Source organism: Nanorana parkeri, unplaced genomic scaffold (genome assembly GCF_000935625.1).
Source record: "Nanorana parkeri isolate BGI_ZX_2015 unplaced genomic scaffold, ASM93562v1 scaffold3673, whole genome shotgun sequence".
Taxonomy (NCBI): Eukaryota; Metazoa; Chordata; class Amphibia; order Anura; family Dicroglossidae; genus Nanorana; species Nanorana parkeri.
Window position 1 is genome coordinate 22,317 of NW_017309941.1, and position 15,579 is coordinate 37,895.

The window sequence follows — 15,579 nt, forward strand, 5'->3', positions numbered from 1 at the left end:
CGGCTGAAATCAGCCGTACCTTGGCTTGCTTCCCATGGCTTCGGGTCGGCCGAACATGCTCGGCATGTTCGACCGACCCGAAGTGCAGAAGGAGTTTGACTCAGCCGATCCAACATCTGGATCAGCTGAGCTGAACCTCCGGCAGGCTACTCACTGCTGAATAGCCCGTACAGCACCCCTTCGGTTCTACTGAACCGAAGGGGTCCTGGGGCCGAAGCTACGGCTAGATGCTTCGGCTGCTTCGTGAATAGACCCCATAGTACTAACAGATGATTACTCCAGTGTTTGTCCTTCACACAGAGGATTGGTAATATCACCGATATTTAAAGATCCTCTGCTTGGCCACACATGATGGCAGTCCACCCACATTTCCATTTCATCATTTCCAAATTTGATTCCTTCCTGTTATATCCCCTCCCAGTATTTAAATGCTAATGACTGGGAAGGTGGGCGAAAAGAAAGGATACTCACATTGACCAATACAAATATTGGAAATGTGCCTTTTGTTATGTAGATTAAACCCATTAGCAAATCCAAAGCCACCTTGTGTTAATGAGTGAAGGGTAAATGTATTTAAGGAGAGGCAAGGCTCAGTCACAAAAATCACCGGCAGGCCAGGAGAACAAGGAGCCTTTGAGACATCTCTACACTACACCATTCCAGGTATCTATATTTTTTATGACTGTACACTTGTGCTAGATTTTGAAATGTGTTTTTAATGTGTCACGTGCATTACACATTGGAAGCATTATAGCAATCTTTCTCAACCTTTTTACCCCAGAGGAACCCTTGAAATTGTTTTCAGGTCTTAGAGAACCCCTGCTAAAATCCATTGGGAGTCAGTGGATAAAATAACACTTAAACTTATGGCCAGGGAAACATGCCCCCTTACAACGCCCCATTACATTGTTTTCAGGTCACTTACAGTGATGGTCAGAATGCCACAGCTAAACAGATCACTGGTGTGATTCCACTTTAGCTCTGCCAAGTGATGTAGGCACCCTCAGATGAGAGGTAAATCAGACACAACTCAAGGAACCCTATACATTTATGGAGGAAACCCTAAGGTTCCACAGAATCCTGGTTAGAGAAAGGCTTTATTATAGTCTTAATTTCAATTTTTCACTTTTACCAATTAAGAAGAGACACCACCTCCCAGCAAAACAGGGTGTGCTCTTAATTTTGTAAATATATTCTCCTTTATGGACAAAGAAACTTAATTAAAGTACATACTAATTGAAATCTGACAGGGAGTGTGCAAGGCATCTGAGATCCAAGTCTGGTCCATTTTGACAAGGTTTAGGTGATTACCATTGTCTGTGGACAGGCAGACACATCTGTGGATCACCACTCCTCAAGCTGTACTGTACATCCTTTCTGCAAATTCTCCAGACAAGCATCACATCGGGCATCTGAGCTGGGTATAAAATTAGTCCAACATGTCCCTGGTTATTAGATACAGGGACATGTATGTTTACATATTTTATGTAAAGGTATTCAGACAAAATAATGTGGGATTTTTTAGATAACACCAAAATGTATCTTTTGGCCATTGAATGGGATGGTGAGTAATAGCAAAGGTTTATCACACTGTCCAATATTGGAAACATGCCTTTTGTTAGGTAAATTAAACCTATTAGTAAATCTATTATCACCTCATGTTGGTGAATTGTATTTAAGGTGAGGCTGAGCTCATTCAGTTACTAGAGTTTCAGAATTGTCAGGAGAGGAAGGAGCTGCTGACATATCTTCATACTTCAGTATTCCAGGTATCTTATGTGCTGTATAATGGTGCAATTGAGTAGCTTATTCAAATGTTTTTGCTTACTATGACAAATTTCAGTTTGAATGTATTAGTCTTATTTTATTTCATTTTTTAGCAATCTTGTACATACGCTTTGTTCACCATTTCCAATTTAATTTGCTAAGATTAAATAAGTTTACTTATTTTATCTGCAAATTATTGGGTATTTATAGTAGGAATTTGTTTTTAACATGATTGAATAATTGGAGTTAAAATTCACAATTTTTAAAAATGAAGATACTAAACTAAACCAACTAAATTAGTAAATCAACCTCATTAACTCACTTCAAACTTAACCTAAACTACCAGTCAGTCATGGAGTGGTTTTGCAGCAGTTGCTACAAAGTAGACAGAGAAAGATATGACTGCATGTGTACAATATTGAAAAAACCTTCTATGATCCTTGACTGTAGCAGCTCCCCTTTGGTTTTAAGAATTTGAATCCCTAACCTAGAAAAAGTATACACATAAAGAATATCATGATCAACACAGTTGTGTTGCCGGTAAGTGATTACGAATATATTGATGCCAGAGGATCAACATAATAGCCATACTAGCTTTTTAGAAAGTCAACAATGGCATTCTTTATGTATCTGGGGGCATAATGGGTCTGTGTATGGCCAGCCTTCATGTGACCGGTAAGGAGCTGTGCATATTTTATTCTAAAGAATTCAGGTTAAAACAATATGGAATCATTGAGAAATACTGCAAAGTATCTGTTGACAGCTTCCATCATACTGAAATCATTTTGTCAATTGCTTTTGGCATCCACTGAGCAAGTTTCATGCATTGGATACTGAGATTCCTTCATGATATTTTCTTTCCTTGTATGAAAATGTTACTGACTAGGAAAGTAAGAAAAAAAACAAAGGGTAGTCACACTGTTCAATTAGGTTATTGCAGACATGACTTTTGCAATTAAGATTAAGCCTATTAGCGTATTACCCCTCCCCCCATGTATTCCCATGTTGGTGGGAGGTGTTAAATTGTTATTGCTTTTGCCTTCCTAACTGGAACCTCTACGTCTCACGAACATTGCAGTTATTTGATCGAAGCATTTCTAAAACTGATTATACAATATTCAGAAACAATTTCACATTATTCTGAAAACGAGAAGCTTCACTACAAGTGAATAAAATTGCTGTTGCATAAGAAATGGCATCTTAGTGGGGCATTCAGACAGTCCATCATATTTCTTTGCTTGTGGTTTTTCATAGAAGGGATTTAGATACCAATATACATGTCATTTGTGACTGCTACAATGTAATGAGAGATATTTAGCATTAAGTATCAGCCCATCGCACAGAGATTTTCCACTTTGTGTGATAACAAGTAATTGTGATGGTCAGAGCTGTTAAATGATTTCTATTCTCTATTGATTTTAACTAACCTGGAAAAAGCATACAGCTTCTGACTTTCCTGATCAGTATACTCATTCCAGATAAGTGTCTGAGCAAATATTCAGCAAAATGGCCACACAACTTGATTTTCAGAAGATCTGTGATGGAGAATTCTGTGTTGTTTTCAGGAAAGGTTCACTCTCAAGGTTGCCATATTAAGCCCAACATTTATCCAAGTATCACATTGGACTATTGAACTGGGTATAACATTAGTCCAGCATTTGACTGGTTTTCAATAAAATTCAATATTTTATGTAAAGGTATTAGAGAAAATAACGGGTGATTTAAAAAAAAAAAACACAGTTATCTGTTGGCCATCTCAAATGATAATAAAGGCATTCTGTTTTCTTTTGGCATCTATTGAGCCATTTTTTGAGCTGCCAAAGTTAAGGATCCTTTCTGACATAGTCCCTCCCGGTATTCAAATGATAATGACTTTGATGGTAAATAATAGCGAAGGATTATCACACTGTCCAATATTGGTAACAGGCCTTTTGTTAGGTTAATTAAACCATTTAGCAAATATAATATCACCTCATGTTGGTGAGTTGTGGTGAATTGTATTTAAGGTGAGGCTGAGCTCAGTCAGTTACTGGAACTATAAAAACTTATCAGGAGAGGAAGGAGCTGCTGAGTTATCTCTATACTACACTATTCCAGGTATCTATACATTGTAAAATGGTGCAGTTGAGTAGTTTGCTTACTATGACAAATTTATTTCAGTTAGAACTTATTACAGACTTGTTTTATTTCATTTTTTAGCAATTTTGTGCATATATTTTGTTCACCATTTCCAATTAAATTGCTTGAGATTAAATAATTAATTGGTAGATTAGATTAGGTTTACAATCAATCGGGGAGTGAATTGAAATCAAGTTTTAGAAATAACAAGAAAGATTTGAATGTGTGTAAAAAAAAAAGAAGAGAATTCCTTCTATGATTCTCATTGTAATCAACTTCAAAACAAAAATGGGAATCTATCCTAATGCAGTATGATTAGCTGGTACAATCCAACACTATGGTAATGTCCAATGAATCGTAAACCCTATGGGACTGCTACTGCACACATTGTTGAGGGGAAAAAAACCTAATACTGTAATACTGAAAACAAAAAGAAGAAAGGGCACAGCACCTCGTGTATTGCTAAATATAAGTAGAAAGAAAATGACAAAATTTGCATTAAAATTGACAAAAAGCGCAACCAGCTTTCTAATATCTTTGGCAATGTACAGGGTTCTGTGTCCTCTCTTTTTTTGAATCAGATTCTGTAGCTTTCAGTCCTTCATCAAGAATATCACAAGACACACCAGACTGGAGTTAAAACGTTCATAGGAAATGTCCAGCCGTATGAGATAGGCCAAGTGGAAAGCTGCTGTGCACTCCGAGAGAGTCTGAGATAAGTAATCTAAAATAAAATCCCCAGTACCTCTTGCTACATTCATGTTTTTTGGGGCCATGCCCCTTCATGAGGCACAGTGTTAAGGGGACACATCACTGAAACATGCTAGTGAAGTGATTGTCATCCAAGATTACAATTGTGATCCCCTTTCCTTGCATCAATTTGGGGCATGATTGTAGTTTACTTCACATAGGTATTCCCAGATCTCACAGCAGAGTGTTTCACCTGGCTTGTCTCCTCTCCTATTGCTGGACATTTTGTGACAGTTTTAACTTCAGTCCTGTGTGACCTGGATTTTTTGGGGGAAGTTATTCTTAGTGAAATGCCAAAATCTAATACATATCAATATATCTTTATTAAAGTCGTTTTATCTGCATTATTCAGTGCACTCTGTTTCTTTTTGGCACTGAGGAAGTTGTTCAGTTAGCAAAACCTCAAAACGCAATATCTGATCTCAATCTGTTAATATTAAACGCAATATCTGATCTCAATCTGTTAATATTAAGTGATAACTTTTATTTTTATTTTTCATACAGGTATACTAATAAGCCCAATTAACCTTTCAACACCTACTGTGAAAAACATTTGCAGCTATACAGAACTTCGTTATCACAAGATGAATAAAGTTGGAGAGAAGCCAAATGAGTGTTCCAAGTGTCAGAAGAGTTTTCCTGATAAGTCAAAACTAAAGGTTCATCTTAGGATTCATACAGGAGAAAAACCATTTATATGTCCAGAATGTGGAGAGTGCTTCTCACAAAGTTCTAATCTTACTAATCACCACAAGACTCCCACCGGAGAGAAACCATTTAAATTTTCAGAATGTGGCAAGTGCTTCTCATATAGTACAAGTCTTACTAAACACCGGAGGATTGACACTGGAGAGAAACCATTTCAATGTCCAGAATGTGGAAAGTGTTTCTCTCAGATGTTTACTCTTACGGAACACCAGAAGGTTCACACAGGAGATAAACCATTTGAATGTTCAGAATATGGCAAGTGCTTCTCACAAAGTTCACATCTTACTCAACACCAGAGGACTCACACAGGAGAGAAACCATTTAAATGTTCAGAATGTGGAAAGTGCTCCTCACATAGTACAAGTCTTACTCAACACCACAAGACTTACACAGGAGATAAACAATTCAAATGTTCAGAATGTGGAAAATGCTTCTCACAAAGTACAAGTCTTACTAAACACCACAAGACTCACACAGGAGAGAAACCATTTAAATGTTCAGAATGTGGAAAGTGCTTCTCACAAAGCTATAAACTTAATATACACCAGAGGACTCACACAGGAGAGAAAACCATTTAAATGTTCAGAATGTGGAAAGTGCTTCTCACAAAGTACAAGTCTTACTGAACACCACAAGACTCACACAGGAGAGAAACCATTTCACTGTTCAGAATGTGGAAAGTGCTTCTCACAAAGTTCTAAACTTAATATACACCAGAGGATTCACACGGGAAAGAAACCATTTAAATGTTCAGAATGTGGCAAGTGCTTCTCAAATAGTACAAGTCTTACTGAACACCACAAGACTCACACAGGAGAGAAACCATTCCAATGTTCAGAATGTGGCAAGTGCTTGTCACGAAGTTCTAATCTTACTCAACACCAGAGGATTCACACAGGAGAGAAACTACATAGAGAATGAGGCAAGGATTCTTCATAGACAACAAATCTTAAGTAACATGAAGATACACGCACTGGAAAAGCCATATTCATCCATATGATCAATATTTTACATGTAAATAAACTCAGATCTTGTTCTAAAAGCTTCACAGAGAAGAGAAGCCATATTCTTATTGTTGTATTAATTTAAAGCTTTTCATTCTCATGCATGTAAACATAAAACAGTTTTAACCCCTTCATGACTGAGGCCCTTTTTTCATTTTTTGCACCCATGTTATATTCCACATTTTAGGCCTGAACCGTATTTTTCCGTATAAGATGCTACTTTTTCATTAAAATGTTTACCTGAAAATAGAGGGGCGTCTTATACACGGGGTCCGAGAGGAGAACCGCGGTTGCGAAACTGCGAAACAGATCTTTTGTACCTGACGTCAGCCGGTGCTCGGGAGAGCGTGTATCCAGTGCCCGAAGCTGTAATGTCGGAGCATAACGTGATTGAGGTAAGTGTGATGCATTATACCATTTAAAATATTGTTTTCAGAAATTTTGGGCAAGAAAAGTTGGGGGCGTCTTATACATAGGGGTGTCTTATAGACGGAAAAATACGGTAAGTTGCCAGTGACAACAGTGATATTTTAGACACAGGAGGAGCAGCTATGTTCTTATATTTCTTGGATACTCTGGGAATGTTAGATCTTTCCAGACCCATATGTGTTCCAACATTTCTTCTATTCTGCATAATATAAAATAAAAACAATAATATGGACAATTGAAACTCTACATAATATATAATAACAAAGCCTAAGCCTGCTGACATCATCAGGTCTATGCAAGTTATTTTCACTTGCATTAAATGTGAGAACAGCAAGGGACATTCCACAACTGGAGCCAGAGAGAGGTGAGCGGTCACCGCCACAGGACCGAGGAACACATTAGTGTTTCTTCTTTATTCTGCTCCCTAGACCAAAACAAGTAGTTAACCCTTGCAGTGCGGGGGTAGCCCCATTGCAATGTTTCACTATTTTAAAATCCTAGATATCTGTTTTAAAGCTTCTCCTAGGATCTGCACTCTAATATTCACACAACTCCTCACCCACCATAGGATGGATTAAAGACTTTGAAGTTGGATTTCTAGCAGGAAAATCTCGGTTTCTTTGGAAGTTTAGATTTAGCACAAAACATAATCGCAGTTTCCACCAGGATGCTTTCAAGTAACACAGAAGTTTGGACCAAACAAATTATAAACGAAATATTTAACAAATTATCTTGTAAAGAGATAAAACATGCTTTCCACACAGGACCCAATTGTATTATATATACTGTGTAAGAACTCTGATATATGAACTTTCTGTGCTATTGAGCCCTCAGGTCAAGGAAAGAGAAGATGATGACCTGGTTGCTCTAATCACAGTCTCGCCGAAATGTAAAATTGGAAGGGGATTAGTTGTTATAAGAAAATAACAGAAATGTTTTATTGTACAGAAGATATGACTTATAAAAATGTGTCCAAGTACCTTAACTACGGGTATTCCTCACTTAACGACCGAGTTCCGTTCCTGCGACCAGGTCGTTAAACGAATTGGTCGTTAAGTAAGGAACTCTATGAATTGGTCGTTAGGTGAGGAACTCTATCCAGTACTGTACTGCATTAGTACAGTACTGTATAGTGTTGCAGATGTACATTGCTGAACAGTGTACTGTACATCGGGCAATAAAATACTTGATTTTTCACTGCGACCCGCAGTGAAGAACGGAGGACATCACTTCCGCCGGTGACACGTCGCACTGACGCTAACACCAGGGTCGGAGGTCGATCGGAGGTCGGTCATAAGTGCGAGTGGTCGCAAAGCAGCTAAGTCGGTAAGCGAGGATTAGCTGTATATATAAAATATATATATATATATCACTAGATACAACTGTTGGTAAACATTACAATCTCTAAAAACAAAATAAAAAAGTAGAGCTCCATGCACACTTCCATTTTAATAATTTATTGTATAAACTAAGCATCTAAACACATAGATCACATTTGGAGACAATCAGCCTCAATGTGTCCATGTGATGAGGTTCATTATCCAAGGCTTTGTTATCAAATATGCAATGTATGCTGGTAAATTCTATCAAATGATCCATAAAAAAATTGTCAGACTTTCTCCATGAGCATCATAACTTTTCTGTTATCTGTTATGATAAAGTTTTAACAAACATTTCCAAATGTTTTTCATCCAAAGCTGTTTTAGCATATATGAAATGTATTATGTGTCATCATTTCAATCTGTACATGTGCAGAGTCCACATAGGTGATGGCAGTTCACCCATAATTGGGTTTTGCCATAAGGTCCTAGAACTATATGCCAAATTTTCTCCACCAACAACTAACCTTTCAGTAATGTCCTATAAAGGATGTGATTAACACACATTTCCATTTCATCAATATCATATGCAGGGGCATAAGGCTATATTTCCATCAAATAACTACTTACTCTCAGAGAAATTAATTGCACATTAGTCCCTGCTTATATCATATATTAGGGGAAGTTATCACTGATCTAATCCACCATGAATCAATAGAACAAAAAATGCATCACAGTTGTTACAGGTATCACAGGCAGCACAGGGATCATGGCTATCCCTAGTTAAGGGATCTTACTGTAATATGTATCTGAAATACACTGAAGTAACTCCCCCTGCTTATTTGTTTTATATTTTCATATATCAGAATCTCATTCAGTTTTTAGTACAGTCTGTGGCCCCATTGGGAAGATATTCCCTCATTTCCTTACCTGGCAACCTATATGCATCAAGATAGATTTTCTCCCTAGGTAACCTTTCTGAAATCTAATCCTCATTCAAACTTCATATCAAGCTTTTTAATTGGGAATACATTGGTTAATTTGTGACCACCCTACATGTGAAGGGTTATATAAGATGCATTTTATATACCACTTTTTAGGGGAAACAATAAGTATCTGTGGACCATTTCTATTGATAATAAAATCATTATGTTATCTGTTTTTGGTATTTCTTGAGCTAATGATCATGTAGATTAAACCCATTAGCAAATCCAAAGCCAACTTGTGTTAATGAGTGAAGAGTAAATGTATTTAAGGAGAGGCAAGGCTCAGTCACAAAAATCACTGGCAGGCCAGGAGAACAAGGAGCCTTTAAAACATCTCTACACTACACCATTCCAGGTATCTATATTTTTTATGACTGTACACTTGTGCTAGATTTTGAAATGCTTTTTTAATGTGTCACATGTATTACATATTAGATGCATTATAGCAGCTTTTCTCAACCTTTTTACCCCAGAGGAACCCTTGAAATTATAGTCAGGTCTTAGAGAACCCCGGCTAAGATCACTGGTGTCATTTCACTGCACCTGCCAAGTGATTATGGACCCTGAACTATGTAGGCACCCTCAGATGAGAGGTAAATCAGATACAACTCAAGGAACCCCTATCAATTTCTGGAGGAAACCCTAAGGTTCCACAGAATCCTGGTTAGAGACTGGTTTTATTATAGTCTTAATTCTTTTTTTCACGTTGTACCAATTATATATAGAATGCATTCACATTTCTTTAAGCAATGTTTATATTTATTTTTTACAATGACTTTTTTAATTTTGTTGCAAATTCTCTTTGTCTTTTTTCCTGGTGGGCAGTCAGTAAGCAAATTATTCATTTTATACCAGATTTATATAGCTCCAACAATTTGTGCAGCACTTTACAAAATGGAGGAGTTAGTACAGTTACAATACAATTCACAATACAATACAATTTCAGTACAATAGGGTTAGGAGGGCCCTGCTCGTAAGAGCTTACAATCTAAAAGATGGGTTATTATTACAATACATATGCAACAAATGGGCAATTATAACAATGTGCCACTTTCCTGGCTAAAAACAGAGTCACAAAAAAAGGTCAATGATACTTAGGAGAATTAACTTTGCAAAGAATAGCTGGTCAAGTGCAAGGAAAACAAGAAGAAAATATTATTACGTGCACAATGATTGGATGATGAAGTCAGCAGAGCTTCACCTCAATCACTGAGCTAAACAAAAATCCCCTTTGTAAACTGAAAATTCTCTGGCAAAGTGAACAGCCTAGTTGCCTTTAGTAAATCAACCCCATTGCGTCTAGTCATTACTATATGAATGCAGCAGACTAAGGTTACCAGAGTGATAAACTATAGTTGTACACTCTGAATTATTGATGTAAAATCCAGTAAAGTCATATATACCGTATTTTTCGCTCCATAAGACGCACTTTTTTCCCCCCAAAAGAAGGGGGAAAATGTGCCTGCGTCTTATGGAGCGAATCCCGACGCCCGAGACATGCAGTTTCGGGCGCCGGGCGAGTAGTAGGAGCCACTGCTCGTTTAATACGTGTGATCTAATGAGATCACTCGTATTGAAACCGAGCAGCGCCGACGATCGAGATCACCATAGAGCAGACAAAGTACAGACGTTCTTCGTCTGCTCTGTGTGATCACTGAGACCATGGCGCTGTAATCACACCGCCACCTGTCTCAGCGGACACTAACTGCAGCTTCTGTCATAGAAGCTGTGACAGAAGCTACAGTCTGTCGAGTGCTCCATAAGGCGCGCCGGACCTCCCTGCGTCCTATGGTCCGGTGCGTCTTATGGACCGCAAAATACGGTATGTAGTTTGTTAGAGTTTAGGGCTTTCATTTCATAAAGCTGTGGAAGGCAGTGATGTAAACTTCAAATGTATTGCACTTCACTGGTGCCAAGCAACTCTTAGAATCTTTGACGTGACTAAATCAGGGCATATCACCCAGGATATCTTCCAAAGAAACACGGATCACACAGGACTAGAGTTAAAACACTTGTGGATAGTCAACAGTTGTGGATAGTCTACCTTGCTGAGGCCTAAAAAGAGGTTAATTTGGGAGGGCAGATACTTCTGCATTATTCAGTGCACTTTGTTTCTTCTTTTTGGTGCTGTGGGCACTGAGGAAGTGGTTCACTTAGAAAAACCTCAAAACACAATATCTGATGTCAGTCTGTTGTTCACATCAAGATTCTGTGATAACTTTTATTTTTATTTTTCATACAGGTATACTAATGAACCCAATTAGCCGCTCATCATCTACTGTGGAAAACATTTGCAGCTACACAGAACCTCGTTATCACAAGATGAGTAAAGTTGGAGAGAAGCCGCATGAGTGTTCCGAGTGCCAGAAGAGATTTCCTGATAAGTCACAACTAAAGGTTCATCTTAGGGTTCACACAGGAGACAAAACGTGTATATGTCCAGAATGTGGAAAGTGCTTCTCACAAAGTTCTAGTCTTACTGCTCACCACAAGACTCACACCGGAGAAAAACAATTTAAATGTTCAGAATGTGGAAAATGCTTCTCACATAGTACAAGTCTTACTAAACACCACAAGACTCACACAGGAGAGAAACCATTTAAATGTTCAGAATGTGGAAAGTGCTTCTCACATAGTACAAATCTTACTAAACACCACAAGACTCACACAGGAGAGAAACCATTTAAATGTTCAGAATGTGGAAAGTGCTTCTCACATAGTACAAATCTTACTAAACACCACAAGACTCACACAGGAGAGAAACCATTTAAATGTTCAGAATGTGGAAAGTGCTTCTCACATAGTACAAATCTTACTAAACACCACAAGACTCACACAGGAGAGAAACCTTTTAAATGTTCAGAATGTGATAAGTGCTTCTCACAAAGTGCCCATCTTACACAACACCAGAAGACTCACACAGGAGAGAAACCATTTCACTGTTCAGAATGTGGAAAGTGCTTTTTACAAAAAGCTACACTTACTAAACACCAGATGATTCACACCAGAGAGAAACTACGTAGAGAATGTGGCAAGGATTCTTCATAGACAACAAATCTTAAGTAACATGAACATACACACACTGGAAAAGCCATATTCATCAATATGATCAATATTTTACATGTAAATAAACTCAGATCTTGTTCGAAAAGCTTCACAGAGAAGAGAAGCCATATTCTTATTGTTGTATTAATTAAAAGCATTTCATTCTCATGCATGTAAACATAAAACAGTTTTAATATACTTTTTTCATTTCTCTTCTAGAATTGATTAGTATTGCAGCCACAAAAATATTTTTAATTGCCACACACATTTTTAGAAGATGGCTGCATTGCAAATATGTAAAATAAAATACGTTTGTACATTTGAATTAATTTTGTAGAAATAGCCAAATGATTGCAAAATAAACTGTGTAACTATGCTAATTATTCATGGTTTGATTTTTATCAGTTTAACTTTAAATCATGTTTTTAAGCTTGGTGTAAATGTCTGAATTCTGTTCTATAGTTTATCTAGGAGAGAAGATTTAAACTCTCCACAACTATATTCTAAAGCCAAAATAAATCTGTTGTCAGGAGTTAGGTTTTAAAGTGTTAGCAACAACAGTGATATTTTAGACACAGAAGGAACTGCTATGTTCTTATATTTCTTGGATACTCTGGGAGTGTTCGGTCTTTCCTGACCTATGTGTGTTCCAACATTTATTGTATTCTCCATAATATAAAATAAAAACAATAATATGGACAATTGAAATTCTATATAATATGGCAAGCAATCGTGCAAGCACAGAACAATATGCAGATATATGTCCAACAAAGTCCCTGAGAGATAGAAGAAACATAACACTTCAGAATTAAATATAGTTTTTTTTTAGATATTTATCCCTATTTACTACATAATGTCAATTTGTACTATTGTTTAATGTTTTTTATTTTTAATGTGTGCTTTGAAATAATAAAGCCTAAGCCTGCTGATATCATCAAGTCTATGCAAGTTCTATTTACCTGCATTAGATGAGAGGACGGCGAGGTTCATTTCGCAATTGGAGCCAGAGAGAGGTGAGCGCTCACAGCCACAGGACTGAAGAACAGATGAGTGTATCTTTATTCTGCTCCCTAGGGCAAAACAATGGGTAGCCCCACTGCAACAGTTCACTTTTTAAAATCCTAGAGATCTGTTTTAAACCTTTCACTGCCAATCCCTCCAGGAAGATTTTGCACCTCAGCTGGCCATACCATTTTTGCAATTTTTCCTATTGATCTAATTTTCTACTGCTGCATTGCTAGCATTTGTAAAAGACCACCCAAACCAAATATTGTCTGAAAGCACAGGCCCAGTAGAATACAAAGATGGTGCTACTAAATTTTTAGGCCCTGCGATATTCGCGCAAATGTTTTTCAAATCAGTATTAAAACGATAAAAATACACAATTCAATTGATAAAGCACTAAAATCAGTATCAGTGCACCAAAAAAAATTCTGACAATCTAAAAGATAAAACTGTATTGAGTTAATAAATAACAAATATTTTCACATTGTAAATTGCACCTTTTTGCGAAAAGGTAAAAAAAATGATGGAACGCAAAACTGTAACTAAGCGACTTATGTTAAAAATCGTTTTTGCGCTGTTTGTGTTGTGAAAATACAATAGAGGCGTATATTTAATTGCAACACCGCATATCACAACGCATGGCAATGCACCACAAAGCTTTGCCATGCGCTGCCACAGTTAAATTAATGGGTTTTTTTTAAAGAAAAAAAAAAGAAAAAAATAATGCACTGCGAAGCGTTCTAAGAACACACTGCAGCACATGTGCATGGCGTACACCACAATATGGTGCACGTGTATGTTATGTGTGTGTGGGGGAGGGGGGTTTGTGGATTTTTTATTAGTTTTTTTACAAACTTTTTCTTTATTCTTATTAATTTTAGTTTTTTTACATTTTTTAAAATTATTTTCTTTTTTTTCTGTTGGGGGCGATACGGTGAAATATCTGGGGTCTAAACAGACCTCTGACATTTCCCTTTTGAAATAGAAAAAGAAATTGAGGACATAAGGTCTACAGTTTCTTTCTCTGCAGCCTCTGTTCTAAATGAATGGAAAGCACTCAGTACAGAGGTTTCCCATTCATTCAGAAACTGTTGATAGTAAAATATTTACGATCAACCAGTTTCTGAATGGGGAGAAGCCTCTATAGTGTGTGCTACACATTTTTTAAAATTATTTTCTTTTTTTTCTGTTGGGGGCGATACGGTGAAATATCTGGGGTCTAAACAGACCTCTGACATTTCCCTTTTGAAATAGAAAAAGAAATTGAGGACATAGAGTCTACAGTTTCTTTCTCTGCAGCCTCTGTTCTAAATGAATGGAAAGCACTCAGTACAGAGGTTTCCCATTCATTCAGAAACTGTTGATAGTAAAATATTTACGATCAACCAGTTTCTGAATGGGGAGAAGCCTCTATAGTGTGTGCTACTCCCCAAATCACGTCCTGCTCATCCATAGCTGGATAGTACTATGTGTCACCAGTTATTTACAAACATTGGAGTGATCAGACGATCTCTCCAGTGTTTGTCCCTCACACAGAGGATTGGTAATATCACTGATATATACGGATCCTCCGCTCGGCCATGCACAAAGCCGCTGTCATCCTGAAACTGACAGGATGACAGTGGCTCCTCTTTCCTCCCCGCTTTCTGCTCTCTTATGCTCCTCCCCCACTGTAGGATGGATTAGAGATCTGTTTCTTTGGAAGTTTAAATTTGCCACAAAAAGTAATCACAGTTTCCACCAGGATGCTTTCAAGTAACACAGAAGTTTGAACCACACAAATTATAAACTAAATATTCAACACATTAACTTGTAAAGAGATACAAGATTTTTTCCACACAGGACCCAATTGTATTATATATACTGTGTAGGAACTCTGATATATGAACTTTCTGTGCTAATGAGGTCAAGGAAAGAGAAGATGATGATCTGGTTGCTCTAATCACACCTCGCCTAAATCTACAATTGTAAGGGGTTCATTTGTTGTAAGAATATAACAGAAAATTTTTATTTTACAGAAAATATGACTTTTATATTTTAATTATGATAATTTTAAAGTAGGAGTCCCGCAATCAGTTACCTTGAAAATTACATAAAACATTTGGAAATATCCATGGAACTCATGAGGTCCTATACATTCCATATTCCTTTCAATGAGCTGAAGATAGTATGAGCCGCCCAGCTCAGAGAGATTTTCCACACAGGTGTGTGATAATAAGTACATCTAATGTTTAGAACTGCTTGACAGGGGGCCAAAAGGTTGTTTACTTAGTAGCTGTTAAGGTGGCCATACACTCTCAACCATCGCAAGACCTTAGTCTTACGATGGTTGTAAAGTAATTAAAAAAACGTACAATCTGCCCATCTTGGACAGGCAGATCGTACTCTCGATCATCGCAAGCCCGCCCCCCTGATGGGCGGGCTTCCGATGACCGCAATGCTAAACGG

General features: G+C 37.4%; 1 protein-coding gene across 1 annotated transcript in view; it reads left to right on the top strand.

The window, feature by feature from the left end:
* Positions 1-12,129, top strand: part of LOC108803394 (gastrula zinc finger protein XlCGF26.1-like) — a 13,263-nt gene extending 1,134 nt beyond the window's left edge. Inside the window, exons 2-4 of the mRNA XM_018575239.1 lie at positions 5,140-5,598; positions 5,930-6,250; positions 11,510-12,129. Of these exons, the coding sequence (XP_018430741.1) occupies positions 5,140-5,598; positions 5,930-6,250; positions 11,510-12,129 (1,400 nt within the window). The remainder of the gene's footprint in view (positions 1-5,139; positions 5,599-5,929; positions 6,251-11,509) is intronic.
* The last annotated feature ends 3,450 nt before the right edge of the window (positions 12,130-15,579 follow it).